The following is a 26,572-nucleotide window of genomic DNA, read 5'->3' as shown; positions in this document are numbered from 1 at the left end:
GTGTGTGGTCAGGAGGGCGAGCAGACAGCAGGTGGCCACTAGCCCCGTCCGTCCTCAGCGAACAGTTTGGGCAAGAAACGAGCCGGAGCTCCAAATGCGCACAAGGCTTCAGAGTGGATGTAGTGATTTAAAGGGGAAATGAGGGGAAATTGCATCCTCAGTCTGCAATCAAAAACTAATATCCCCTCTTCATCACAGTCCAAATATGTCCCTCCTCTTCCAGTGCATTAAATACAATTAAACTAACGACTATATTTCTCTCAGATTGCTTTCAAAATAATCTGACATGAGAGTTTTGGAGAGGCTGCAATCCGCCTATTAATTATTTTTCGCTGTTATTTTAGTGTCGCCCGGACTGAGGGTGGAGGGGGCGTGTGTTTGATGAGCAGGGCGTGGACTTGGCAGTCACACGCAGAGCGGTGTTGAGGGTTTCCTACAGAGCCGCTGCTGCCAAAGGAGCCGCGGGAGCGCACAGGAGGCACAGCAAAGCGCTGCGGGACATACATTCACACAGCCAGCGCTCAGCGGAGCCTCGCTGGGACTTTGCTCTAGTCACTGAACAAATTACGAGTTTTCTTCTGATGCTTCGACGAGCTGAAGAGAGGCAAAGGGCGAGAGAGATAAGCGGAGGATCATGTGGAGCTTTCTGACGCGCGCAGGGCAAGTTCTGCGCCACTTGCCGCCGCGGCAGGAGCGCGGCGGTTTTTTAAATCCCTTTCAGTTCGAGTAACTTTAAAAAACCATACTATGAAGTCCTCTGGTATGTCATGTTTCCTGCGTTGTGTCCTCATGCTCAGGAGCGCGACTCATGGGATGTAGTAAATGGAGAGCTGCGTTCAACTTTGGACACCTGAAGGTGCAGTCCAAGCTGTCCGTCTTCTTTACCATGATCATCCTCTTCACTTACCTCTTCTACTGCCTCAACGGATACTGTGACTCCCTGCCCAGGCCCGTGTACGACCAGCAGAGCAACTTTCAGAATAAAATCATCTTAAATGATGGACACGATGCGTCCAACGCGTCTCAGGTGTCGTTTGTCCGGGAGCAGCTGTCGGACTTGTCGAGCAGCGACGCACAGAATAACAGCATCTCTATAGCCAACAACTTCGGCAGCAAGAAGTTTCCTCAGGCCATCATCATCGGGGTGAAGAAAGGTGGAACCAGGGCGCTGCTGGAGTTCCTGCGCATCCATCCTGACGTTAGAGCCGTCGGCTCAGAGCCGCACTTCTTCGACCGCTTCTACGATAAAGGCCTGGAGTGGTACAGGTAAGAAGCGTTTCTTTACTTAAAGACTTTTTATTAAGTATTTACTTAAAATAATCATACATTCCTACAGTCATCAGACGGGGGAAAGGGCCAGAATAGTAATGAACTGTTCGGGTCAAAGTTCAGGGCAGAAGTCACAGACGCCTGATTGGAAGTTGTAGCTGCTCACTGTCACTGGAGGAACATGTTTGTTAGTTTAAGATTAAGTCTGAGCTCTAGACTTGATTTTTCTTCTTCAAGCTCTGTGTAAACGTGCAGAACCCTTTTTTATCTTTAACCTGGTTCGTCGAAGGCCACAAATTATACATAATATAAGAGGAGGAACGAATTTAAGATGAATTAATTAAAATAAAACAACTAAAACTAGAACTAGAACTAAAATAAAAGTAGAGCCAGAGAGATATGTCGGTCATATGTCTGACCTTTTTGTTGTTTTTTTGTTGTGGTTGTTGCTTTAGATTTAAACAGAATTTTGTTTGTGTCTTTTTTATGCTTATTTATAATTATTAAAAATACTGTTTCAGTGTAATTTCACATGTGTGTATATAGAATATGTGAATAAACATGCAACACAAATAGAGCAAAATATATGTTTATATTAAACCTGAATTAAGAAAAAGTATCAATTACACAAGAAACACTAATAAATAAAAACAATCTGGATTATGTTCTGTAGATAAAACAGTTTTTATACAGGCACATATTGAACAACATATCTGCCAATACTGATAAAGACCAATATATCTGTGATAGATCTATACTGGCCTGGTAATATCAGTTAAGATCTAATGTATATACAGTATACATGCAAACTCCACGGCTCTAATTCAATCCTGTTAATCCTGTGACAGGTTTGCGTCAGTGGTAGTGTTAATGTGCAGTAGTAAAATCAGGTCACGCAGGGCAAATAAACCACAACTGGCCCCAAAAAGTCCCTGAATCCTCTCTATATGACTCTACATTGCGTGTAAATATGCAGGACATTTGTTTTATCTTCAACAGATGCATACTAAGCGTGTGAAGTGGATCTTGTCCGACCAGTCTGATGATGTGGATTGTGTTTGATCACTCAGTCAGATGTTCACGAAGTGAAATCTGAAGAACTCGTTTTGTTTCTTTGGAAACTGGAAGTGTTTAAAAACAGGCATCACACTGATACTTTGGAAGGATTTTGAATTCAGTTTTTAAGTTTTCTTTTTACTGCTAAATGTGCATCAAGGACTTTTTTTTCTTGCCTGTTTTTCCAAATCTGGAACCAAAAGTGTTTTCATACGCTGTCCTCAAGAGCCAGATGCACACAATCCTTTATTATCCTGTAGTTTATAGGTCCCTTATTACAACACATAATGAAATATTAGTGACAGACCACGATGTGACAAAAACACAGCTAATGCAAATGCACTCTCCACTTATTAGTCCTCAGAAAGTGTGTGTCATCTCATGCTGCTGTGAACCGTCCGTCTCCTCTCTTCATTAATATCTCTCAGCACCAATAAGAGGCTCTGCTGATAGCTTCTGAAGATGGCAATGTATTCAGTCCCCTGCCAATAAATTGCTGTTTATTGAGCTGACAAGCTGCTCCTCTAAGTGTCCTGTGTTGGTCCCCTGAGGGCCTCACCACCACCCTGATCACAGAGGGAGGATGGGCTGTGGTTGTGGATGGTGGTAGTGTGGATGACCCCTCCATCAGGTAGTCCTGTGTTTGCTTGAGGATCAGCCAAAATGGGCTTTTGAAGGTGGACAGCGATATTTCTTTAGTCATAACAGCCTCATTTTCATTTTAACCAGACAAATGGGAATTTTAAAGGATAGCAGCATACAGAAAAAGAACGATATCTTGTTTAGAAATGAAAATGTACATGTTTAAGTGCATATATAAAATAGCTGAAAACATTTTTTGCAAGTAAAAGAATGTTTTTGTGTCTGATAGCACAAAGGTGAGAGAAAAAGAAACAGAGAGGGAGGGTCAGAGGAAAACCATTACAGAGGAAGAACGAGGAAAAAAACATCAGGGGAGTAAATGACAGTTTGATGAAGAGACAAGCAGATGAGAGAGGAGGACGTGGAGGTGTAGAAGACAAAATGTTGGGCTGGAGGAAGAGACAGAGAGAGATCAATACAGCCGGGTAATGATCAGTTCACTGTGAGGCTCAGGTGGAACGGCACTAAGTGACATCACAGATCAAAGCGTGTGTGTGCCTGCGTGTGTGTCTGTGTGTGCACATACGTAAGTGCTGGTTTGCTTTCTTGTTACTTAGCGAGTTGTCAGGAAGAGGAACGGGCTGGGGTTTTCCTGCTAACAGACAAGCCTCAGCATCAAAATACATGTGTGATGATGAGGCAGTTGTGGGTGACGTGAACAGCAGCCTGCTGAGAAACTTTAACTTAAACGTTTAAAACTGAAATTCCCCTGAAATAGTTTCAACACAGACATGTTAGGTTTTTTTTTCCAAGCAGTAAAATAGCTGTTCTCCTAGTGTAGATGTGAAAATGCTCAGAAAAAAACACATTATGTCTTCAAGGTTTTATTTTATCTCACTTTCATCAGCAGACACTGTGAAAACTAAAAGAAAATAAAAAGTTTCACAGTACAGAATAACTGTGTGAACCTCTTAGACTGTGCAGAATGTGGTTAATCAGGGGTCACAAGTATTTCCTCTGCAACTGTTTTGTTTTTGACACATAAAGCCACAGGTGTCCTCTTAATTCAGCTGTGGTCATGCGACCTGCTACACTCTTTAAAAATAAAACCTTACATAAAGAGCACTACATTTTTATTATTATGTTAAGGCGTTAAGGGTTTTTAACTAACAATTATTAATTAATCTGCTGATTACTTTGTCAATTAATGGTTTTGTCTTTTCAATGCCCATCATAATTTCCCAGAAACCAAACTGACATCCTCATATTCCTCGTTTTGTCCAACCAGTCAGTCCATAAACTCAAAGATATAAGAAAAAGTCAAAGGGGGAAGGTTTACGTATGGTGGAAATGTCTTTTTATATATCAAAAGGAAAACACAAAATTCAGACACCAGGTGACCATCGAAAATATAATGGAATATAATACAGTAAGACTCTCCTCTCAGCTATTCTGTATCGCTTTCAAATAATAATTTCTAACATTATTATTTAACTCTAGTTTATGAATTTATAGCCTATATGTAAAGTCCAACTTTTTGAGACAAACAAATGTCCTCATCAACTTTACATAGTTGCTCCTTTTTCTTTCCGTTCAATGGCAGATTGTGTGATTGGTGGAGACAAAAATATATGTTCTTAATATTAAGGGGGGGGGCATGTCCCCTGTGTCCCACCTGAAATCTACACTTTGATTGTTCCAGGTCTAATGGGCCTGTTGTCTCAGGGAAATTTAGGGAAATGTGTATAAAATGATACACAAACCATCTCCAATCTTAATATTTATGCCATTATTTAAGCCATAAAAAGCTGCTTTTTGAATGCAATTTTTTTTACTCCAAAAAAGCAATGTATGTCCTTCTTTTCACTTTTTTTTTTTGTCATTACTGTCTTATTCTCAGCAGATGTAAGGGGATACTTAGGGAACAGAAGGGCTTAAGATTAAGAGTGAGACTGGAAACATCAGTATTGTTGTATCAGGTGTGAGACATATGGTTTCAGATCAAACTCACCAGAGCAGGAAATAATCAGCAGGAAATCAAACAAATGATGCTATATAATACATCAGAATCTAAACAAATATCTTAGGAAATATTTTCTATTTTCCACTATGTTTTTTTTTTTTTTTTTTTGCTCAAGCCCAGATAGGATCAGACAGTAGTAACTCTGTCAATTCAGAGATGGACAAAATGAACTCCTCTACCATCTTCTGGTCAGTAAAATCCTCTTAATGCCAGTATCCCACTAGATGCACTTTGTGGAGGTCAGCATGTCTGGGCCAAAGTTCAGTTTAGTTAAACTTTGGCAGCATAACCTGGTGGAAAACCAGCATGGTGCTCGCTTTAAACTGGATAGCATATGATCTACTCTGTGGTGATAAAAATAATTTGTTGCTTTAAAGTATATTTCTGCACATTGCTAGGCAATAAAAAGCAAAATGTTAGTGTTAACGTCAAAACTTTCCGCACTAGATTTACTCAAAGTAATTAACCTGCGTTTGAGGGTGAAACCTAAACTTTAGATGAAATGCATTTTGAGCTGAAGTAACACACTTGAGGGTCTGTAGTTTTCTAAACGGTGACAAAGCAGACCAGAAGACTCGAAAGGGTTAAAGGTGAGGAGACCAGCGACCTTTACACGCTCCTTTTACTGCTGTCTGTTGTTGGAGACTGACCTTACCTTGTAAACTCTTAACACAGACATGACGTATTCACCTCTGTTTTTCTCTTCCTCGTCTTTTCTCTTTTGAAGGAATAATGAAACGTGTGTTTTTGCTCTGTCCTAATCCGCTGACAGCTCGTGTCAACACTGTTTGAATTGGACCGGTGTAATGACAGGTCAGGCATTAACGTGGACAGCCCAGGGACGTGCGGAGTGGCTGAGAGGGATTAGGCCCCCGGTTGCAGTTAAACAAGGCCTTATGAAGCATTAGTCAACAGCCCCAACCAGCCGCCCCCTCACCTCATAGTCAGTCAGTGTTCCCGCTACACCTCAACCTTTAGTGCTATAGGGGAAGATTATTGCACCCAGGGGCTGTTTAGTTCACTGGCGCACAGACAAGCAATAAGAGTTACTGGGACCTTTTATTTTTATATACAGATGTAAATGTTCAAAGCATGTTCACCCTATAGTCCAGTGTTTCCCAACAAAGAGCACCGCAGGGAGTATTTCTGCAGTTGCCAGGGGGTACGTGCAGAAATCGTGGTTAAGCTCAATTTATTTGAAAAAACAAAACTTAAGATTTGATTTAAAAAAAAAATATCCACATCTTGAGTCTTGACTATAACACAGAGACTGTCCTACCTTCATGTGAGTTCTACCCCTCCAGCGGCTGTAGGTGTTATGACCCTGGTCTGTCGGGAGTAAACCACGTTATTAAAGAGCTGTAAAGTCCACAGAGGGATGAAAGCGGAGTAGACCGGATGGCTCTACAGAACGTCGGACTTTGTCATTGGCTTTTAACAGTCAAGTTTGGTGTCTTTTAACCTTAACAACATCCATTCCTCAACATTAACCACGTGGTCTTTACTGTAACCTTGACAACGACGGTCACGTAACCTTAGAAGAAATTTAATTTCAACCCAAAGCACGATGTTTCCCTCACATGTTTTCCTACAGTAACCGTTTTGGAAGGCACAGACAAATAATGTTGACGTGCCAACAGGAGTCTCAGTCCTGAAACCACATACTGTGATTAAAAGTGCATGAAAACTACTTAGCAAGCAAACTTTAAGCATTATCCTTTAAAAAATAATTAGCAAAAAGTACAGGCCAATGGATAAATTGTTGAAATAGCTCGCAAAAAGTAATGGATAAATGGTTAAAATGGTAGCTAAGCATAAATGAATAAATTGTTAAAATTGTAAGCTAGAAGTAATGGATAAATGATTGAAACGGTTTGCTAAAAGTATAAATTGTTAAAATAGTCACATAAAAGTAATGGATAAATAACTAAAATAGGTGACTAAAAGTAATGGATAAATTGTTAAAGCAGTTAATTAAATAGCTAACTAATAGTTAACTAAAAGTAATGCATAAATGGTTGAAATAGTTTGCTAAAAATAATTGATGAGTAGTTAAAAGTTCCAACTTTGCCACTCCAAGTGATAGCATGAATGCAAATTAAACTGAATGAAACATTAACACTTCAGCTTTGTGGAAACAAAACTGTAGGCTAACAATATCCGCATTATATAATTAATAATCTTGAATAATATCTAAGTTATGATCCTTTCACAGGAACATATTTGGAACATGACAGGTGTTGTTGATGAAGGGGTTCTTGAAGGGGCTGTGGGGTTCCGCTCCTCTTGTCTCTTCCTTTCCTTCCCTTTCCTTCACTTCACACGTAGTTCTGAAAATATTAATTTAGTGTAATAATGTGTTAGGTATTGATTTACATGTCTCGACATTGACTTGTCTCCGTATGTTACTCAGTAGCTTATGATGAATAATCAATAGACAGACTACTTTCATTTCTTTCTTCACTTTCTGCCCTTTTGCCTGTTCCCTTCCTTCACATATCATATGGTCATGAAAATATTATTAATTTAGCGTAATTTCACGTTAAGTACCCAGTGATTCACATATATCAATTTGAAACAGAACCGTTGTATGTGGAGCCAAGAACATCATGTGAAACCGGGCTGGAAAGTATCAGTTAAACATTTATTCTCTGACAGAGCTCTTCATTTCAAAGTGCTGTCTGTGTCTTTGAGCTCGGGGAGAGCCTTGGCCTCTGTCTTCAGCTGCTAACCAAGTAAAACACATGGACATCCTTAAAGGAAGCATTTGGCAAATTGTTTTAGAAAAAATGCTTATATGTGGAAAAGCCTTGGCTTTGCCATCTACTGGAAACGATTCTGTGGTTTGGTGGTGCAGAATGAGGGTTTAGACAGCCATGGTGTGCAAAGTGAGTGAGTGAGCGTGTGTGTGTGTGTGCGTGTGTGTGTGTGTGTGTGTGTGTGTGTGCGAGCTCAGATTCATTCACACTGCTGACTGCACACAGCTCTACCTGAAGTCCGTCCACTCCCCCAGGTCCTCTCAAGTGTCTCTCTGTCTTTTCTTGACACTATAAATATCCAGCAGATATAAATGTCATTTCCCAATATCGATCACCTAAAATAGGTTCTTTCTATTGATCTTTCTCTCCCTGCCTTTATCACGCTGTTGCAGCAGAAATGAATTAACTTCTGAATATTCAATCTTGTTGACAAGGAGCTGTTACTCCGTTCCAGCGCTGACATTTACACCCCACAGTCCGGGTGTTGCTGCAGACGATTTATTGGCTCGTTCGGGTCACTCAAACTGTGTAATGTAAAGCCACAGGACGAGTCCTCGCTGTTAGACTTGAGTCGATGTTTTCTTCTTCTCTGACTCTAAATCTCTGTCCTTATCGACTCCGTCCTTTGTCTCATTCAGTCTGAGAAATAAAGCTGCTAACTAGAAACATATAGCGTTCTTTGGCTTACCCCCTTAGGAGAACACTTTCTGGTTTCTGGTAGAACCTTTTATAAAGGTTCCACTTTCAGAGAGTTCTACCTAGAGCCCTACATAAAGAGTTATACCTAGAACCATCTGTGAAACTATCCACTCAGAACCCCCCCAGAACCGACGCAGGGGGTTCTGTCAAGGACCGTTTTATTTTATGGTGCAAAGAACCTTTAACAAAGAAGCTCTTCAAACATTTTGAAGAACTCTATCTCCAAGGATTCTTTCCTCTTAAGGAGAGCTCTTCTGTGATGTAATGGTTCCACCCAGAATCTCTCTGGGGGTTCTATCGAGAATCTTTCCACCTTCTAAGTGTGCTAACACAGGGGGTTCTACCAAAAACCTTTCATCCAGAAACCACCCAGGGCGTCTCTCCTGAGAACCCTTTTATATTCCAAGGGTTTTATCTAGAACTCACCGAGGGCATTCTACCAAGAACCCTTTTGTATTCCCCGGGTTTTATCTAGAACCCACTCAAGGGTTCTACCAAGAACCCTTTTATATTCTGGTACAAAGAACCCTTGAGAGAACCCAGAGAGTTCTGCAAGGATTTCATTGATTCAATCAGGGGCTTCTACTGAGAATCTTTGATCTAGAATCCAACCGGGGGTTCTAATTAGAACCCTCTGTATTCCAAAAGTTTTATCTAGAACCCACCCGGGGGGTTCTACCGAGAACTCTTTTATTATTATGGTACAAAGAACCCGTGTTGAACTTTCTTCCAGAATGGGCTTCTAGAGGACACCTTTCTTAAAAAAGAAAAAGGGTTCTGTAGAAATGGTTCTTAATAGAACCTCAGCATTCAGGAAGAACCTTTTTGGAACCCTTATTTCTAAGCGTGTAGTCTCACAGAATCATGTTGTATGATTCAGTGCTGGATGTGTTCTACCTAGACAGGAATGTCCAGGTGTTATTTCCTTTTAGGCTCTTCTACCAATCACAGGGGATTCTCTGGCTGAATTCCTCTGCTCACATTCTTGGAAGCTGCACATCGTAGAGTGTTTTTCAGACTGACAGAGGGGTTTTGGGGGAAAGAGCGGCTTTCACGGAAGAATTTGAAGAAATAGGAAATGTATAGATCTTGCTGGAAGAAAGAAGGCTTTGTGCAGAAGACAGGGTTCAATGCTCTGCGAGTATTTGAAGCTGCATCGGAGTAGGAAGGAAAAACTAGTCGGTTGTATCCATGACCGTGAGCCGCATTTATCTGCCGTGTCTGTCAGGACTAATAAACATAACATGACACATGCTGCTATTTACATGTAAAGGGATTTTTGTCAGAATTAATACAATATGTAAATCGAGCTGGAAAACTGTGAGGATATAATCAAACATGACTTGATAAATTGGTGCAGGATAGATATGGATTTCTACTAGGTGAGAAAAAAGGTCTGATCCGACTTCGTCATCAATATTTTGACAGCTTATCATTGGTTGACCTTTCCCCTCCCTGCATGGAGTGTCAGATCCAATCAGAAATAATGGCATCAGATGACTGGTGAGAGATGCACGAGGTTGGGATCGCTGGGGAAACACTAAAAAGAGAAAGTTTGCACCACTGTGACTGATTTTTAATTTCAGTTCTCTGGTTTTTAATTCCAGACTGTCAGACTGAGCCCATTAAAAGACTCAAGATGTGCTATTACTGTTTTCTTCAGCCACAAACTCATAACGTCTGCCTTTCCTTGTTAAACAGACAGAGATCAGGATGACTGATGAGCTGCAGTGTTTAATGGACCACAACAGAATCATCTTCCTGCTTCCTCCACCTTCTTCTCTTTACCTCATTTGCCTTTGTTTCCTCTGAAACTCTCCTCTTTCTTCTCTCTCTGCTTTGCTTCATCTTCATTGTGTTTTAAATTAAAGTGATAAGCAAATGAGTAAAGAATTGAAAAAATATATACACGCTCTGCATGTGACAAAAGCTTACTAATATAAGAAACAGAGGAAGTGAAAGAGGAATAGAAAATAAAAGAAAATTTCTGACATAACAATTGTTGTACAGTCATCAGATTGCATAGTTTAGAACATTTGCAAAAAAGTGCTGAGCAGGTTTTTTTTTTATGCCACTCATGTACTTTATACTCTATTTTTTTTACTATAGTGACTTTTCAAATTAATGATCATCATATAAGAAATGAAATATTCTTGACTAAACAACACAAGAGTATTTAAAGGAAAGGCTCGCATTTTTTTTCTTTCTGTCTTAAACAACACTTCCATGCTCATACTGTACATGATCACTGTATGTCCATATTGTCCATGAAGGCATCCCCTCCTAAAGCTGAAGTTCCCTCAGTGTAAGAAAGTACTCTGTTTCAACAAAATGTCTCCATGCTGAGCTCGAGTAGAGGGAGCGTGACACAAGGAATGAATTTTGTATTAAAGAGACAAGAAGGAAATTGTAGCCTAAATAAAATGCCTGAGAAAATATTAAGGGGCGTGTCTAACCCCTATTGTCATTGTTTAAAGCTTTTTCAGGGATCTACATGATTATGCATTATGCAAAAAAAAAATGCTGAGTGGAAAAGTTGCAAATGAGAAATATAAAAAAGGAGTTTTTATGCTTTGCTGAAGTGGAAAAGTTGATGTATCGATAAAAGCAAAGTGTGATAAAGTGCAACAGAAACAGGACTAATGAAGAGAAAATCTTGATGTATGTGACGCAAACATCCACTGAAGCCTCGAGAGACAGAAAACAAAATAGCAGCAGACTAAAACATCAGATTTGTGTGGAGTGAAGACTCACTGAGGTGCGACTGGCGCTCATGTCATCTCGTTGTACCCTCTTCCTCTGTAATTGCACCCGATGAACCAACTCCTAATAATCACAGCAGTCGTGGAGGGAAACAAGCATTGACTTGTATTTTCTTTTGCAGATTTTCTAGAAATTCAGTTAAAATTCACAATACATTAGAATGGAAATCTAGCTACTAAAAATAGGAATTACTTTATTATTTTTGTCAGACGCATTAATTCATACGGCTGTTTGGTTTTGATAGACAGAACACAGACTTAAACCCACCCAGTTAACCATCAGTGGTCTGTCTGGAGAGGCAGGTAATTAGTGACTGTGTTTGTGCGTGCGTGTGTGTGTGTGTGTGTGTGTGGCAGTGGATGTCTCACTGGTGTCTACCTCTGTTTAATGTCTGACTGCCTGGTTTTGGGGGGTGGAGGTCATGAGAATCACACAGAGAAACACACCTTTCTTTGTCTGCTATAAAATCCTCTTAGAAAACTCCCATCGCTCTGACTTAACCAACTTAGGGGAACTGGTTAATTGTCGGTGATGTCTGTGCTGGTTTTGAGAGGAAATGAGATTAATTATGCCTGAAACTCTGGCAGCGAGACCTAGAGCTGAATTTGAGGACAAGCAAAACATCAAACATGACGCTGTGATTGGAGGAAATCTGGAAACCAACACCAGCTCCCGCTTCATGTCCATCCAAACTCTGCCGCGTCCTGCATGTTTGATGTGTGTGTGTGTAAACGTAGCCAGAGCCGGCTGAGTCCACTCTGATGAGCCTGATAGATGGCACTAATAGCAGACCGCTGAACGGACTGCTTCCAGTTGTAAAAGCCGTGCCTCTGCCAGCAGTGATTTCCGTTTTTCAGCTTAAGACGCTGCTAACAATGAGCTGAGAAACCACAAGGAGTGGCAGGCTGAGACTGCTCGGAAGTGGGTTTTCAGGATCGGACAGTATCGAGTGTTCTTATTGGTCGGGACCTGGGGAGTTGCCAGACGAGCAAAAGTCCATATTGAGTCGATTACAGTGTTTCTGAGGTGTGTGAGTGCACATGTGTGTGCACTCATTTAGAAAAGCTGTTTAATTAGTGAAAACGTGGTTGTTTTGTGTGTCGCCGCTGCAGACTCAGAGAGCAGAGTAAACATTAAAGTCTGTACAGGTTGCCTCCTGTTTAATATTTAACTGGACTCACTGAACTGAATCTATCTATCAGAGCAATATAATGTCATAAAACAACTATATAGCAGAGTGAATTATGAAATATGGCTAATATAATATATAATGTAATACTTTGATATATATAAGGAAATACTTAGAATGTATTTTGGAGAGCATGAAGTAATTCCTTTGCACTATAGGCTACCTCAGGATATTCCCTGTTTTGATACTTCTCATTTATGTGATATATTTGTATATATATATATGTATATTTGTTAAGCACATAATGTGATACTATTTTTTTATATCCCTATGGTTCTGTTAAATTTAAAAGGATTAAAAATTGAAAATAAACTTACAAATTAGTTCCATTCATGCCCCTTTTGAGGACCTAGTCTAAAATTTCTGGTTTTAATTAATTTTGAGAGAATATTTGTGGGATTATGGTAAGAATGTTTTTGTGGTGTAACCATAAAAACCTGAATAAGACATTTTAGATGTACCAGATAACTGGCTTGGTGATTAATAACATGTTTCTGTAGTGTGACAAAGTCAGAATACTCATTTATTGTTGCTTTACAGTACCTTTTATTGATGGCATTTATTATTTTTGTGATTTTTTTTTGTTAATTGTTTGGTTCATAAAATGTCAGTTTAATATAACAAAATAAATAAGTCAATAAAGAGAAAATCATGTAAATCTTGGCATTTTTGCTACTGACTTACAGCTTGATTCCACTGGCCACAGCTGCGTCACATTGTGGCTGCGCTACTGCTGCGCCGCTGCTGACAGAGCTATTTGTGGCCATTCAGGCCGATGCTTGTGATTCCACCAGAAGCACCGCACCACGTCCCAGAAGTGAATCTCTACTTTGCTTCGCAGAGAGTACCTGCCTGATCTATTTGTGACAGATGCAATGTTATTCTGCATCGAGCAGATCGAGCAGGGCAGGAAATCAGGCACAGAAATGGCGTAGAGAACCCAAACAATTTTCAAAATAAAAGACCCTGTGCTGACCATGACCTTAATTATGGTAGAGGCATAAAAATCAAGGAAAAATGACCAAATCAACAAAAAATGACCAGATCAGGTGGACAGAATGCTGCGCTGGTAAACCGCTGCTGGTTGATCATGCAGCCGTGTGGTGGATGACTCAAACAGACGCAGTCACAGACGTGACGTAACCAGTGGAGTCAAGACGTTACACAATCAGTCGATTTTCAAAAGTGTTCCATCCAATTTTCTGTTAGTCAGCTAACAGAGTAACTGACTACTTGTTTCAGCTTGAATGTGCTCATTTCATGTAAAAGATTTTTTTTCCATTTTTATGTTCAAATTTTTACATTTAAATGACAAGTTAAACTCATAGTATACAAGTTCTTTCAGATTAAAGGAAGAACAAAAGAAGTAGTCTGATGATGCTGTAATGTAGGGTGGCATCATGGGAGTTGTTGTCTTCACTCTTAAACAACTACCAAAATCTATTAGACATTACTCAGGCAGAAATCGTGTGCACAGACAAGGTAATATACAATGTATTAAAGTTTTATTCACGTTAGGGTTAGACTTGTGTGCAGGAAATGCAGTGTTACCTTGAATAAATTGTGTATTTTTTGGTTTTGAACATTATTAGAAACATGTGAGATAATGTAGAAACAGAGCTCAACAAAATATATAACATATGTCTGGAGTTTTTTGACATTTTAATGTGTAAATGTTACACGGTATATCTTTAACTGAACTCAGCCCACACACATTCCCACCTCATCACAACATCCTACTAACAGTCCAATTATGTAACTGTGGCGAGGACATCATGACATCACACGGGTCAGGATCTACTCCATCTATCCATCCGGCCCTCCCTCCATCCTGTGTTCGGGAGATCGGATGAAGGCAGGGTGGGGCCCCGAGGCCCCTGGCAGCTCGGAGATAAAGCCACACAAGTAGGCCACTGTGGGCCCGGCAGGAACACGGCTGCAGATTTTCCCATTTGATAAGTCAGGAGGGGTGGGAGCAATCAGCAGTAACACGCACACACACATACACTCATTTACTTCCACTCACACATATGGACACATACTGTAAACTCATACATAAACATCCAAACACACAGCACAGGCTGCATGTCAGGTCATTACAGGTTGTTACGCCATCAGAGAGATAAAATCACTGCATCCTTTCTTCCTGTTCTTTATTTTCACTTCTTGTTTTCTTCCTCCGGTCATTTTAGAGATAACTTGTCACTTGCTCAGTGTGTCCAGCCTGTTGCGTCTTCCCTCCCATTAATTTGGTGGCTGAACCCTTTTAACTGTGTTGGTTACAGGGTTTTTATTCTTGTTTGTGTTATTTTCCTGTTAATTAAAAATCAGTGCCTATTTATGCCCAGGTGAAAATAGTCACATGGCAACTACTTGGCTATTTACCCACCCTAATTTATCTATAAATAGCAACAAAGACTCTGTAAGGTGGAGGTTGTCTGAGAGAGGGGGTTTGAATTACATGGACCCAGGAGTTACTTTTTAATTAATTACATTAATATTGGTGTATTGGGTTTTTTCAGCGTTCATTCTCAGTTTGTTTGTTTGTTTGTCTGTTTGTTTTCATACACAGTTTGGGAAACAAAACTACTTAGTTATTACATTGGCTATTTGGCTATATAAACCCAGGTGTAAATAGCCACGTTGGCTATTCCACCCTGGGTGCACTTAGCATTGTTGGGAAAATTAGCTTATTTGCCCTCTTGTGTTAAATAAAAGGATCAATACCTCACCCAGCGGCCAGTTGGCTTAGCACAAAAACAAGAAACATTGGAAACAGCTAACTTTGCTCTGTTCAGAAGTAATTAAATCCATCTACCAACACCTCTAAAAGTTTGTTATTACTATAACACTTCATATCTCATTTTTTTATGGGGCTCATGTGCCAGACATCACTCCCTATAAATGGAAAATTGTCATTTTTACACGGGTGTTTGTTACACTAATTAGATGTAATGTCACCTATCCAGGCTAGCTTTTTCCAGACTTTATGCTAAGCTAAGCTATCAGCTCCATCATGAGAGCGGTATAGATCTTCTCATCTTATTGTTGCCAAACAGAAAAAGTGTATTTCCCAAAATGTTTAAGTGTTCCTTTGAGGCATATCATTACTGTGTTGCAAGCTAATGCTAAAGATTCATGTGGTGTGGAAGGATTAGCGTCTTTGCTCAAATTCACACATACATTTACACACAAAAGCACACATACAGACACACATAGATCTTCCTCTGTCATTACGGCTGCACTGGTTTCTCAGAGGAAACTCTGACTGACCACTTCTGATTTACCCACCGCTCCCAGGCCCTGTGATGATGACTCTATTAACTGTTACGCCTCTATTTTTCCCCTCAGCTAGACACATTCTTCAGCTCTTTCCTACCGACCTACCCCAGTGATGCAAACCTCCTCGGTAAAAATACTCCTCACCACCCTGGTGCGTCAGCCAGACGGTAACCTTCAGAGTGTGTAATAGCCCGCCACACACACGCTGAAGTGAGATACAGTAACATGAGGTGCGCGCAATATGGGTTTATTATGTAATACAGACATTGTGTAAGGGGCTGATGGATAATATCTTGTGCCAATACTCGGGATCAGAACAAGCTATCTGAGGTTCTTGAGAAAGTCTTGAAAGGTGTCAATTTTTGATTCCTTCAAAATTTGTTTCCTTCAAAAAGGCCTTTGAAGGAAATAAAAAAGACTATTCTTCTATTCTGCCATTTTTTGCTGTTTATCTGGGTCCAGGTCATATTAATTAGATTAATAAGAATTATTGCTAAGCACAAGTCCTAATAAAAATGTAAACAAATGTATATACTTAATGAATTAAAGAGATTGTCCTCATTATTTGAAGTGGGTGTGTATGAGGTACTTATCAGTAGTCAGTGCCTTATCTACAGTTGGTTGGGGAAGCAGAGGAGCACCAGCATGGACAGGGTCACTTAAAAAACAGTCCACCAAACAAAATTTATATCAATGTAAGTGTACACTATATTTAGAATAATTCACTGCTTTTCTTTGGCATCAAACAGCCTTTTCTAATAGGAAACAGCCATTGTACAACATTGTGAAACAGCCATTGTAAAACCAAATATTGCTCTCTCCAAACCAACCAAATTCCACAGCCAAAATCAGCCATTTTACATCTCAGAACGCTGGAGTTGTTGGTCTACCACTGCCTCAATCTGTTAGTTTGTTTGTGGTATTGTGTGTCTTCTGTGTTTTAAAAGAATAGTTCAGATTTATCAAAGTCACATAATAACACAAACTAGCTAACAGATTGAGGCAGCAGTAGACCAGAAACTTTAGTGTTCCACATTGTAAAATTATTAATTTCACCTTTGGAATCTTGTTGGTTTGGAGAGAACGATATTTGGCTTATGTAAGGGTGGTTTCCCATCAGAAGAAATTCAAAATGTAGCGTACACTTCAACTTTTAGGTGGAGCTTTTTGAAGTGACTAAAATACATTTTGCTCCTGACCCCTGACCCACAGCAGTACTTTGCATAGTTTCCGTGCTGGTATTCCTCTCTGCTTCTCCAAACTGGGGCTGTGCCAGCCTTCATCCACTGTAGCGGTACACCACATTCAACAAATAATCTGACCTATTCCTTTAATTCAAACCTTATTGTCCCTTCTTGTTTTCTCTTCTTTTTAGACCATGAAAAATGTCTTTAAAAGTCTGAAATTTAATTTTGTGAACACTGCAGAGATCCTGATGAAGTTGACTCTTTTCATTCCTAAAACTTAGAAGTAAAGTGTTTCCCCTTGATTTTTTTTTTTTTTTTTTTTTTTCAGAAAAAGCCTCTGAAAATGCATTTAGACGAAAAATCCAGGTGCAATTCCTTCTCATTAATCACTTTAGGCTTAAAATCTCCTTTTGGCAGCCTGATAACCTGAAATTTGAATACCTGAAAAAATAAGAAAACGTCCAAGAAGGAAGTTTTCTAGCAATGGATACATTTAACAAAAGGCTAAATATTGGCCATCCAACTAATGCAGTGGCCTGACTCCAACAGACACAAAGAGAAGTAGTACTTTACCTCCCTTTTATTGAGTTGCTTACAGTCCCCGCTGACTTCTAATCAGCCCACAGAAGCTGCTCAGCCCTGTATTTGGCGTCAGTAATGACAAACCTCTCCCTCCACGCAGCAGCTTTTACAGATCTCTGAACACACACAGGCCAGGCTCACTGTATCTGTCTTCATATGTCCCTCTGTAGTGGTCGAGGATGTCAATGTGTTTTAAAATTCCTTCACACACGTCAAATGTATTCATAACAGTCTCACTGTGAGGGATACAGCAGAGGCCAAGTGGAGGCTTTGAAGTCGTGAGAGGGAGATGGAGAAAAGTGGAAAAACTAGAAGAGGTGAGTGAAAGAGAAACGGAGGAAAAGAGGGGGAGACGTAGCATGTACGAAGAGAGAAATCTGCACATGATGACATGTTGCATTACATGATCCTCCGTGATCCCTGGTGGTCTCGCCCTCTGAATCACAACCATCTGCCTCTGACCTTCGGGGTGGAAGAGTCCGTTTCCGTGCAGCGCAGGCTGGTGGGGATTAACGGGGTCCGGGGGTCTGGCCCCTGGCCCAGCAGAGCCGGTATGGATCACAGCTTTCAGAGCTCCGAACCCCGGGACCAGAGGGAAACTTCCTAACCCAGAAACACTTCCCTCATCTCCGCCACACACACACACACAGAAACACACACACACACACACACACACACACACACACACTGACGACTTCATTGCTCCCAGATGTGGATCCATCCTGTGGAAGCCATGTTCAGATGTTAAGCGTGTGTGTGTATGTGTGTGCGTTGTGTTTACCAGTGTGAGTGTATGTCATAGTAGAAAGCACGGAAAGAAAGAGATGGGTGGTGTACAAACAAAAATGAAATGACTGTGCTTCCCACTAAAGAAGCGATAATAGCCGCTGTGTTTACTGTGCCTGCAGGTGCTCTTTTTACTCTAAAATATACACACAGTCTCATTTGATAAGCACTTCAGTGGGTGAAACCCTTCATTCAAGGCAGAAATTTGCCCTTTAAAGTCATAAAGCAGTAACTACAGAAACAGTAAAGTTAGAGGAGAAGAAAGGGGTTTTCATTCTGCAAAACAGATGATGCTTCCTCAGCATGTTTTACCCCAAAATTAAAGCTGTAAATGTGCAACATTTCCACATGAAAATTTCTAAAAAAAAACACTAGACCTATGTTATGCATTTTGTCCCATGATCCCATGCTACTTCACAATGTCACCAAACTATGTCTTTTATTATCTTTTCTTCTTTTGAACTAGTTTCTTTAAGAGAATGAACTTTTTTGATCATTTGTACTGAATAGTTCAAAGTGATCAAGTGTATTTCTGTTCTGCTGTCTGTCTACTGTTTGTAATACAGCATTTATTCAATCGTCACCACTTAATACATGTGATTTAAAGTTGACACACAGCAATTTATCAACTGAGAACGAAATATTTTAACTTTTGTTCTCTAGTGTGTGTCAGACTCTTAAACCACATTATCCTAGATTTCCCACGATGCAATGCAATAGCATTTTTCATAGAACTTAACATGTAAACTTCTTGCTCCATGCCCCCAGTTTGTAACGCAGGCTTTCTTTCCATTTACAATGTGCAGTCTACAAGCTGGAGCTGAGATAACCCTCATGTCATCACCGGGGTCATGTTTTCAAACTTTAAAAAGCAGCTGAGAGGAGTAGTACTGTGTCAAAACCAGATCAAATAGTATAAATTCAATTCCAAGAAGTAGAATCTGCTAAATTAGGCAAGTTATGCTAAAATTGAGCTGGTTTTTTTTTTCTTAATAGTGATTGGATTAAGTGACAGCATTATTTATTTGTGTGATCACCAAGAAGTCAGTTCATCAAAGTTGATATTTTCTAAAGTTAGCTCTAGCTAACTCACCAGTCGCTAGCTTTTATGATATAGCCAAAGACCTTACATTGACATTGCTTCTATACTCTTTGATATAGCTGTCTCTCTGTGGTGCAGTGTGCAGTAATTGGTCGGTGGGCCTAGTTTACCAAGCCAGAGTGCAGAGTGCGGTTTGGCTTGCATTTTAATGTAGCTCCATTTTGTAGTAACTCTAAATTCTGCATAGCGTCTTCATGGAAATGTTACATTTCTATGGCATATTCATTTTCTATGTCATAAAAATGTCAAAAGATTCTGGTGTTAACTCAGTTTTGACCAAATATGTGGTTACCTCAACTTTGGCTCGTAGGACAGAAATGGAAAATGCCATTCAAATAATCTGTCTACTACCTCCGCATGATGTTGGCCCTGCTCGTCTCCTGTTGAAAAATTGTTAAGAGCCTGACGCAGGTCCGTGTACACAGCTCACTCATGTGTCCTCATATCCTTGTCATAAACAGTAGCCTATTAGCCTGCAGTCCTTTAAACAGGCCCTAATAAAGCTCAGCCCACCCACACGGAGCACAGCTAAATGTGAGCGTCTGGACACTTTTGTATGCACAGATAAACGCACATCTGCGTACTTTCAAACCCTGGCCGCATTCCTGCTCCAGATGCTAGCGGTAAAGGTGTGATGAAAACAAACATTAGGTCGCTAGGTTTTTCCTAAACTCTTGTTGGAAACCACACAGAGGCTCTCAGCCACTGATATCAGATAAAAAGAACAAACAGTGTTTTTATCTTCATGAGAGAAAAAAGATTAGACGCTTCTGAACAGTGATTCCAGGTTAATGAGAAGATTTTGTACCCTCTTTGAGTTTTTCTTCTCTCCATCTGTGCTGTTACCTCTCATACCCCCATTTCTTATTAATCTTCTTCTCCTTTGCTCCTCTTCTTCTGTCGTTTCTCCGCACACCCTCCTCCCAGTCCTCCACCACTGTGTGGCCTCCTCTTGTGCTTTTTGTTGTAGCCAGGCCGGTCTGTGATTACAGGCTAGTGGTCCGAAATGTAAACACGATGTCAATGGAAGCCCCACTCAGTCCTCGAGTGGAACACCACGGCTTCCATTAAACTGATGTGTGCTATAGACACTCTCACAAAATGCCAAGCGGTGCAAACACACTGGCACCTCACTTTGTTTTTGCTTTCACATCTGGATGTAGGCTCTGGATGTTGCTGTCTGCAACCACAGAAAAATACAAAAAAATGCTAAAAATATCTTGCGTGTTATCCTGCATCTTGCATATTTTTGTTAGGTGGTGTGGTTTTCTTTGTATCCCTTTCAATAAAAAAATGTAAATGAATCTAATCTAGGTTTTCCCAGAGTTCCAACAACTACACACTGTTAGAAAAAAAGCATATAATTTAGTAGAATCAACTAATCTTTTCTCATTAACTTGACACGTGTGTGTGTGTGTGTCTGTGTGTGTGTATACATATATAAGTTAAAGACTTTAAATATTCAGTATTTATTTTCAGCGTCCTTAAGAATTTGCACTGTAAAAAAGGAAAACTGTTTTTGAAAACAGAAAACTCATGAATTTAAGCCAGCTGCCTTCACTAGATTTTTGAGTCTTATATCAAATTCAAACTCTTGCGTTTTAAAAAAAAAAAAAAAAAATTTGCCAGCTTGTAATCTTTTTTAATAATTTGTATAAACTTGAATCTTAAAGTTTTAGAAAGCCCCAGAAATTTGTAGTTAAAAAATTGTGCACTTTGAGCTGTGAACCTGTTTGCCTTTTTTGTTTTTACAGTGTATAAACTTGAGTTCTTCTTACTTGAAAACTTTTGACTTGAAATGATGAGTTAAATGAATGTACTGCACAGAGTTCAATCAGCTCACTGAATTAAGTTTTTGAAGAAACATGATCAGCATATTAGCAGACTTCCCAGCATGCATTGTGTGACAGGTAAAACTATCCTGAGAACCTAATTTTTTACAGGTTGAAGATGGTTAGTATTGAATTTAATACATGTATGGGAGCAGTTTCACATATTGAACAAAGTAGCTTCCACAGCAGCAGCTGTGAGTTCACATGAAGAACTGACTCTTGAAACTAAAAACTGTAAAGTGAAAGCAAATTAGCTTGTAATGTTCATCAGTGTGATTGAAGGGTTGTTGGTTCTACTTAATATCTTAAGCTTACTAAACATGTTTTCTCAAGTACAACTGAATCAAATCAAGTTTATTTAACTGGAAACATTTATTTGTTTTGAATCATTACAAAATTACCTCAACTTGTGCTTATAAATTCATGCAACTTAAAATTTCATAACGGACGACTTAGTTAGTCAAGTTAAAACATTTTTTTACAGTGTGTTTGATCATAACAGTAACAGTAACCGTCAAGTTTTAGTCCCTTTAGGGTAGAGCGATTATTTCTGCAGCCACTGTTTTGCACTAATGCTCGAGAGCCATACTGGGAGAAATTCATCGTAAAAGAAGTCGACTCCACTGACAGTTATATTGAGGCAGCGCAGCCAAAAATATGTTGATTAAAGGATGCAACTCTCCCCTTTTCTGCTCTGGAAATACTTAAATACTGTTGTGGCACGTTCCTCTGGAGGTTGTTGATTGTCTGTCTGTGAAATGTGGGAAACACAGGTAAACAAGGCAGGTTTTTCGGAGAAGTAGATGAACCAAAGCAGCTTGCAATTACCACAAAATAACCTCGCCGATTGACGACAAGTGAGTGCAACAATATCCGAGGGTGGAATTTCCTCTCAATGCCAGAGTTGTTAAACTGTCCTTGGATCCAAATGAGAAATTTAGCTTCTTTTTTTTTCTGGAATCGAGCTTCATAAAAACTATACTGCCGCTAACGTCATGTGGTAACCAGAAATAAGCCCGTCTCAGACACTTGGCTTCAGATGGATAGGTTGTAGCTTACGTTTTGGCCTGAAATGCTCAGTGTAATACATCCCAATGTTGAGACTAGCCTTAGAAACAGTATTGTTTCTGTAAACTTTTCTCCCTTTGGTATTTGCTGTATTTTCTCCGCTTTGTTTAGCCCCGGCCCTGTAATACAGCTCAGAGGTTTCTTATGAATACCATAAGTTGTGTATTTGGTGTTACTCTCGTAGCTCCATGCCAGGGGACATGCCGGACTTGGAGCCGGCTGTGTGTGTTGGATCACAGAGAGAGGAACATGGAGTCGGCTCCATCACCACACACCATCAGAGCTGAGAGCCCCATAAGCCCTTCACTTACAGACCAACCACGAAGACTCCGACCCAACCATCACCACATGCCTGCTGAGGAGGGAGGAGGGGGGAAGCATGGAAATTAGCGGAGGGATCTTTCACAGTTGCAACACTGGCATTCCTCTCTGCTTAGATTTCTATAACACGAACTGAGCCTGAGATCTGAACCTCCTCTTTAAACTCAACAAAAGCTGTTATTTTTTTGTTATTTTTTTTTAAGAGAGGAAAATTGGCAGGATATTTTTTCACAACGGAGGTTATTAAATTCCATTTTAGCGTTACAGTAGCATTTGAATGAAATAAAGGACATGAGACAAATAGGTTTTCCTTTCCCTCCCATTTCCCGCGTTTTATATACAATCTGCTCTGGCACGTTACGAGGACTCTCAGTCAAACGCGGGCTTTGGTCAGGGTTTGTTGAACTTTTTGAGGCGCTACTACGTCTTCTCAGCCTCTGAGTCATCTAAGTAGGGGTAAAGATCACGCGGAAGAGGGCAAAGTGTGCCTAGAATACCTCAACCACTGATGATAATAACAATCAGAGGGCCAAAGGCAACAACCAGGATTGAATGCAAACACATGGCTACAATAAGACGATACTCAACTAACCTGTTTGTTACAGGATACCTTTGGACTTTTGCCTGTTTTTTGTAAGCATTACTAATAAGATTGCTGTAGCCAAATTATTCAATAAAATGAAGGATAATTCCAGTGTTTTACAACTTGGAGTCTTATTTTTGTAACTTTGCCCCTCATTTCTATCAGTAATGATAACAGTGTACTCACCAAGATAATTCATGACATGTGGGAGCATGGCAATACTGCTGTAACAAAATCTGATGGGGCAAAGTGGTCAGACAATCAGACAGGTTGTAAATAAGCCAAATGTTTCGCCAGATTATCGTAACCACTTTATTCTGAGGTAAAAGTCTTTTTCTTTTCTAGGTTTGGCTAACCCAGACATTTGTCTAAAAGCATTCTGATGGTCTGACAGCTTATGTTGCTTGCCCTGCCTGGCTTATTTTTAACAATTTTCCCAGATGTCAGCAATAGACCTTTTTTTATTGTAGACGTTTTGATATGTTACAGTAGGAAAAGCACAAATAATAAAATTAATGATGGCTGAATTTTATTTAGCTGTTTGAGTTTCAGAGGCCGGGTGCTGTGGCCGATAGTCACCCTGTCATGGCTTACTGTGGTTGAAAAGGCCTATTAACTCAGGAAATACAATATTTTATTAACAATTCAACTATAGAAAACTATAGATCCTACTGTAATATACTAGAATAATTCTATCTGTTCTTTTGTGTAGTGTAACTTCTACTGTTACCTGCTGTTTTTCCATCTGTACATTTTAAGTTGACTGAATTTCAAAAGACAAGTTGAAGTAATTTCATAATGATTCCAAAAAAATACAATTTTCTGATAAAACACGTTCGACTCTCAAACAGTGCATACTGGTACGTCCACCAATATGCTGATCATTTTTCTTAAGAAACTTAATTTAATGAATGCAATGAACTCTGTATAGTACGTTTATTCAACTCATCATTTCAAGTCAAAACACATAAAGTTAAATATTATTAAATAAGTTCTGAAGTGTTTTGAAAATAACATACTAGAAATGATAAGTCTAATGAACATGAATAAATAAAACTCCTGTATTTTTCCTATTATGTAGCAATATGATAACTTTTTCCAGTACCATGTTAATAGATTGTAGTCATAAATTCAATATACTAGCCAGTGCTCCATTAGCCTGCTAGTTTAGTACAGGAGCCAAAACAGTAGAAACAAGCCCCTTTGTAAGTCATTTAGGTGTTTTTTGCTAGCTATTTTTAGACACTGTTAAGCAGACACTGGGGAATCACCTGGTTTTGTTCAGGGTTGGAGGGTGTGTGTGAAACCCACAGTTTCATTGTGAGAGCTTCTAGAAAGCTCTGTGCAGTTATTGGCGCTAACATTAAGGTAGCTAATGATGGTCAAACATGGCTGGCTGCTTGTTAAACCTTAATATCTGGATTTCTTTCCCAGACATTTTAAATTCAGAATACATGATGGGTGTTGAGGGTTTGGAGATGTTTAAAGGCACTTCAGAGGCAGCTGGGCTGAGTAATGAAAGCTCAAATAATGTATCTAACTTTTATTACTTTTGCTCCTGAGTTATTAGGAAAGTAGTGTTAGTAGTTAAATGTAACAAGTAATTGATTACATTTTCAATTAACTTGCCCAGCACTGTTATATGAGGATTAGCTTGCAGTACACACAACAGGAGAAAACAATTAAATAACTGAAAAATATAGTAGCATTGCCAATAACCTTTCCGACCCTGCTGAAGAACTACAAATACCAGTGGTATGGCAGTAATGTGGCTTTTACTTCAGTCCTTTGGGACGGCAGCTGAGGGAGAGTCCAGGCTGTTATGAGCCTGTTTAAGAGGAGGCAGCGGATGAGAGGAAATTACTTTCCTGAGGTTAATATAGCCTTGCGGTTTTCCTACAGTAGCCACTCATAGACTTCCTCCCAGTCTGCGCTGACATGGTCACTCCGTCACTGCCAGCAGCTAATGTCATGTTTATCTCCCTCTAATCACAGATTTAGCCCACTAATTACAAAGCAAAATCAAAAAGCCTTCAAGGCAAGTGAGGCATCTTCAAAGGAATGTATGTGAGTTATGAGAAAATCGTGGGAATGTATTAATTTGTTCCCAATATATAGATGATATTTTTGTATGTTGGCGTTTCCTCCAGCAGATGCTCATGCGATGTTTAGAGAACAGTTTTATTAATAATCATCTCTTTCTTTTTCTCTTTGATGCAGGAACCTAATGCCACGTACTCTGGAGGGTCAGATCACCATGGAGAAGACTCCCAGTTACTTTATCACCAAAGAAGCACCTCGTCGGGTTTTCTCCATGAGCCGCCACACCAAGCTCATTGTGGTGGTGCGGGACCCTGTGACGCGGGCTGTTTCTGATTACACTCAGACTCTGTCTAAATCTCCCGGGCTCCCGTCCTTCCAGAACCTGGCCTTCCGCAACGCCACCACAGGCCTCATCGACACGTCCTGGAGCGCCGTGCGCATCGGCATCTACGCCAAGCACCTAGAGAACTGGCTGCGCTTCTTCCCACTCTCACGCCTCCTCTTCGTCAGCGGCGAGCGCCTTGTGACGGACCCCGCAGGCGAGATGGGACGCGTCCAGGACTTCCTGGGACTCAAACGCGTGGTGACAGACAAGCACTTCTACTTCAACCAGACCAAAGGCTTCCCCTGCCTAAAGAAGCCCGAGGGGAGCAGCAGGCCGCGCTGCCTGGGGAAGTCAAAGGGCAGGCCCCATCCCCAGATCCCCTCCGAGGTCCTGCTCAGGCTCAGAGACTTCTACAGACCCTTCAATCTCAAGTTTTACCAAATGACCGGCCACAACTTTGGCTGGGACTGAACAGCTACTCATGAAAGCTCTTAAAAACTCTTAGTAGCGCTCTTGTTAAGCCAACTACCAAAACCAGACAGGGATATCTTGAAAGAACTGTGTGTTACCAAAGCTTTTACTGTGCAAACAGGCCTTTTTCTTCATTTCCTAGGCTATGAAAACACCTGCCTTCTTCTAGATTTACAACAGCCATGCTAAAAAAGTTTGTGCGAGCTTCAATCCCCTGAGCCACTTTAGCAAGCCATGCTAAACAAACACTTGGGAGAAGCGCTGGTTGTGGCTCATGCTGCTGCAGTGTGACGAGTGCAAGCCACATTGCAGCATACCACTTATTTGCTTTAAACTGGAACTTCTAGCACTTGGCGCCCCAAGTGCCAGAGGTATGCTAAGCTCTCATTGCTGTCTAAAACACTTAACAGCACGACCTCTAAATTGAAAATAACACCAGAAAGACGCCAACACTGCAAAGAGATGTGCCTAAAGTTAAACCAAATGGCAAATGAGTAACAAGTCTTGACAGCCTGGCAAAGCTACGATAAACCAAATGACATATTGTGTTGAGACACGGGAGCCCTGCTAAAGAAATGACACAGACAGTGAAGGAAGAAGCAAAGGGTTTGGGAATATGCACAATGGTACAATCAAAATAAATGCAATTA

At 40.2% G+C, this 26,572-nt stretch overlaps 1 protein-coding gene across 1 annotated transcript; it reads left to right on the top strand.

Annotated features, from left to right (window-relative positions):
- LOC146311754 (heparan sulfate glucosamine 3-O-sulfotransferase 6) lies at positions 1–26,572 on the top strand. Its single transcript, XM_084741184.1, has 2 exons — positions 1–1,266; positions 25,304–26,572. Exons 1-2 carry the CDS (start codon positions 809–811, stop codon positions 25,920–25,922), a joined length of 1,077 nt encoding a protein of 358 aa, XP_084597310.1. The 5' UTR covers positions 1–808; the 3' UTR covers positions 25,923–26,572.

This window comes from Lutjanus erythropterus, chromosome 17 (genome assembly GCF_056507025.1).
Source record: "Lutjanus erythropterus isolate fLutEry1 chromosome 17, fLutEry1.hap2, whole genome shotgun sequence".
In the NCBI taxonomy this organism is placed as follows: domain Eukaryota; kingdom Metazoa; phylum Chordata; class Actinopteri; order Lutjaniformes; family Lutjanidae; genus Lutjanus; species Lutjanus erythropterus.
Note: the sequence above shows the minus strand (reverse complement) of the source record. Positions and strands in the feature narration are given on the sequence as shown.

Bases quoted from the DNA above. Each gene is read 5' to 3' on its own strand.
- LOC146311754 (XM_084741184.1), top strand. From the start codon at position 809: ATGGGATGTAGTAAATGGAGAGCTGCGTTCAACTTTGGACACCTGAAG. The intron at 1,267-25,303 runs GTAAGAAGCGTT...TCTTTGATGCAG, and splicing joins AAAGGCCTGGAGTGGTACAG to GAACCTAATGCCACGTACTC.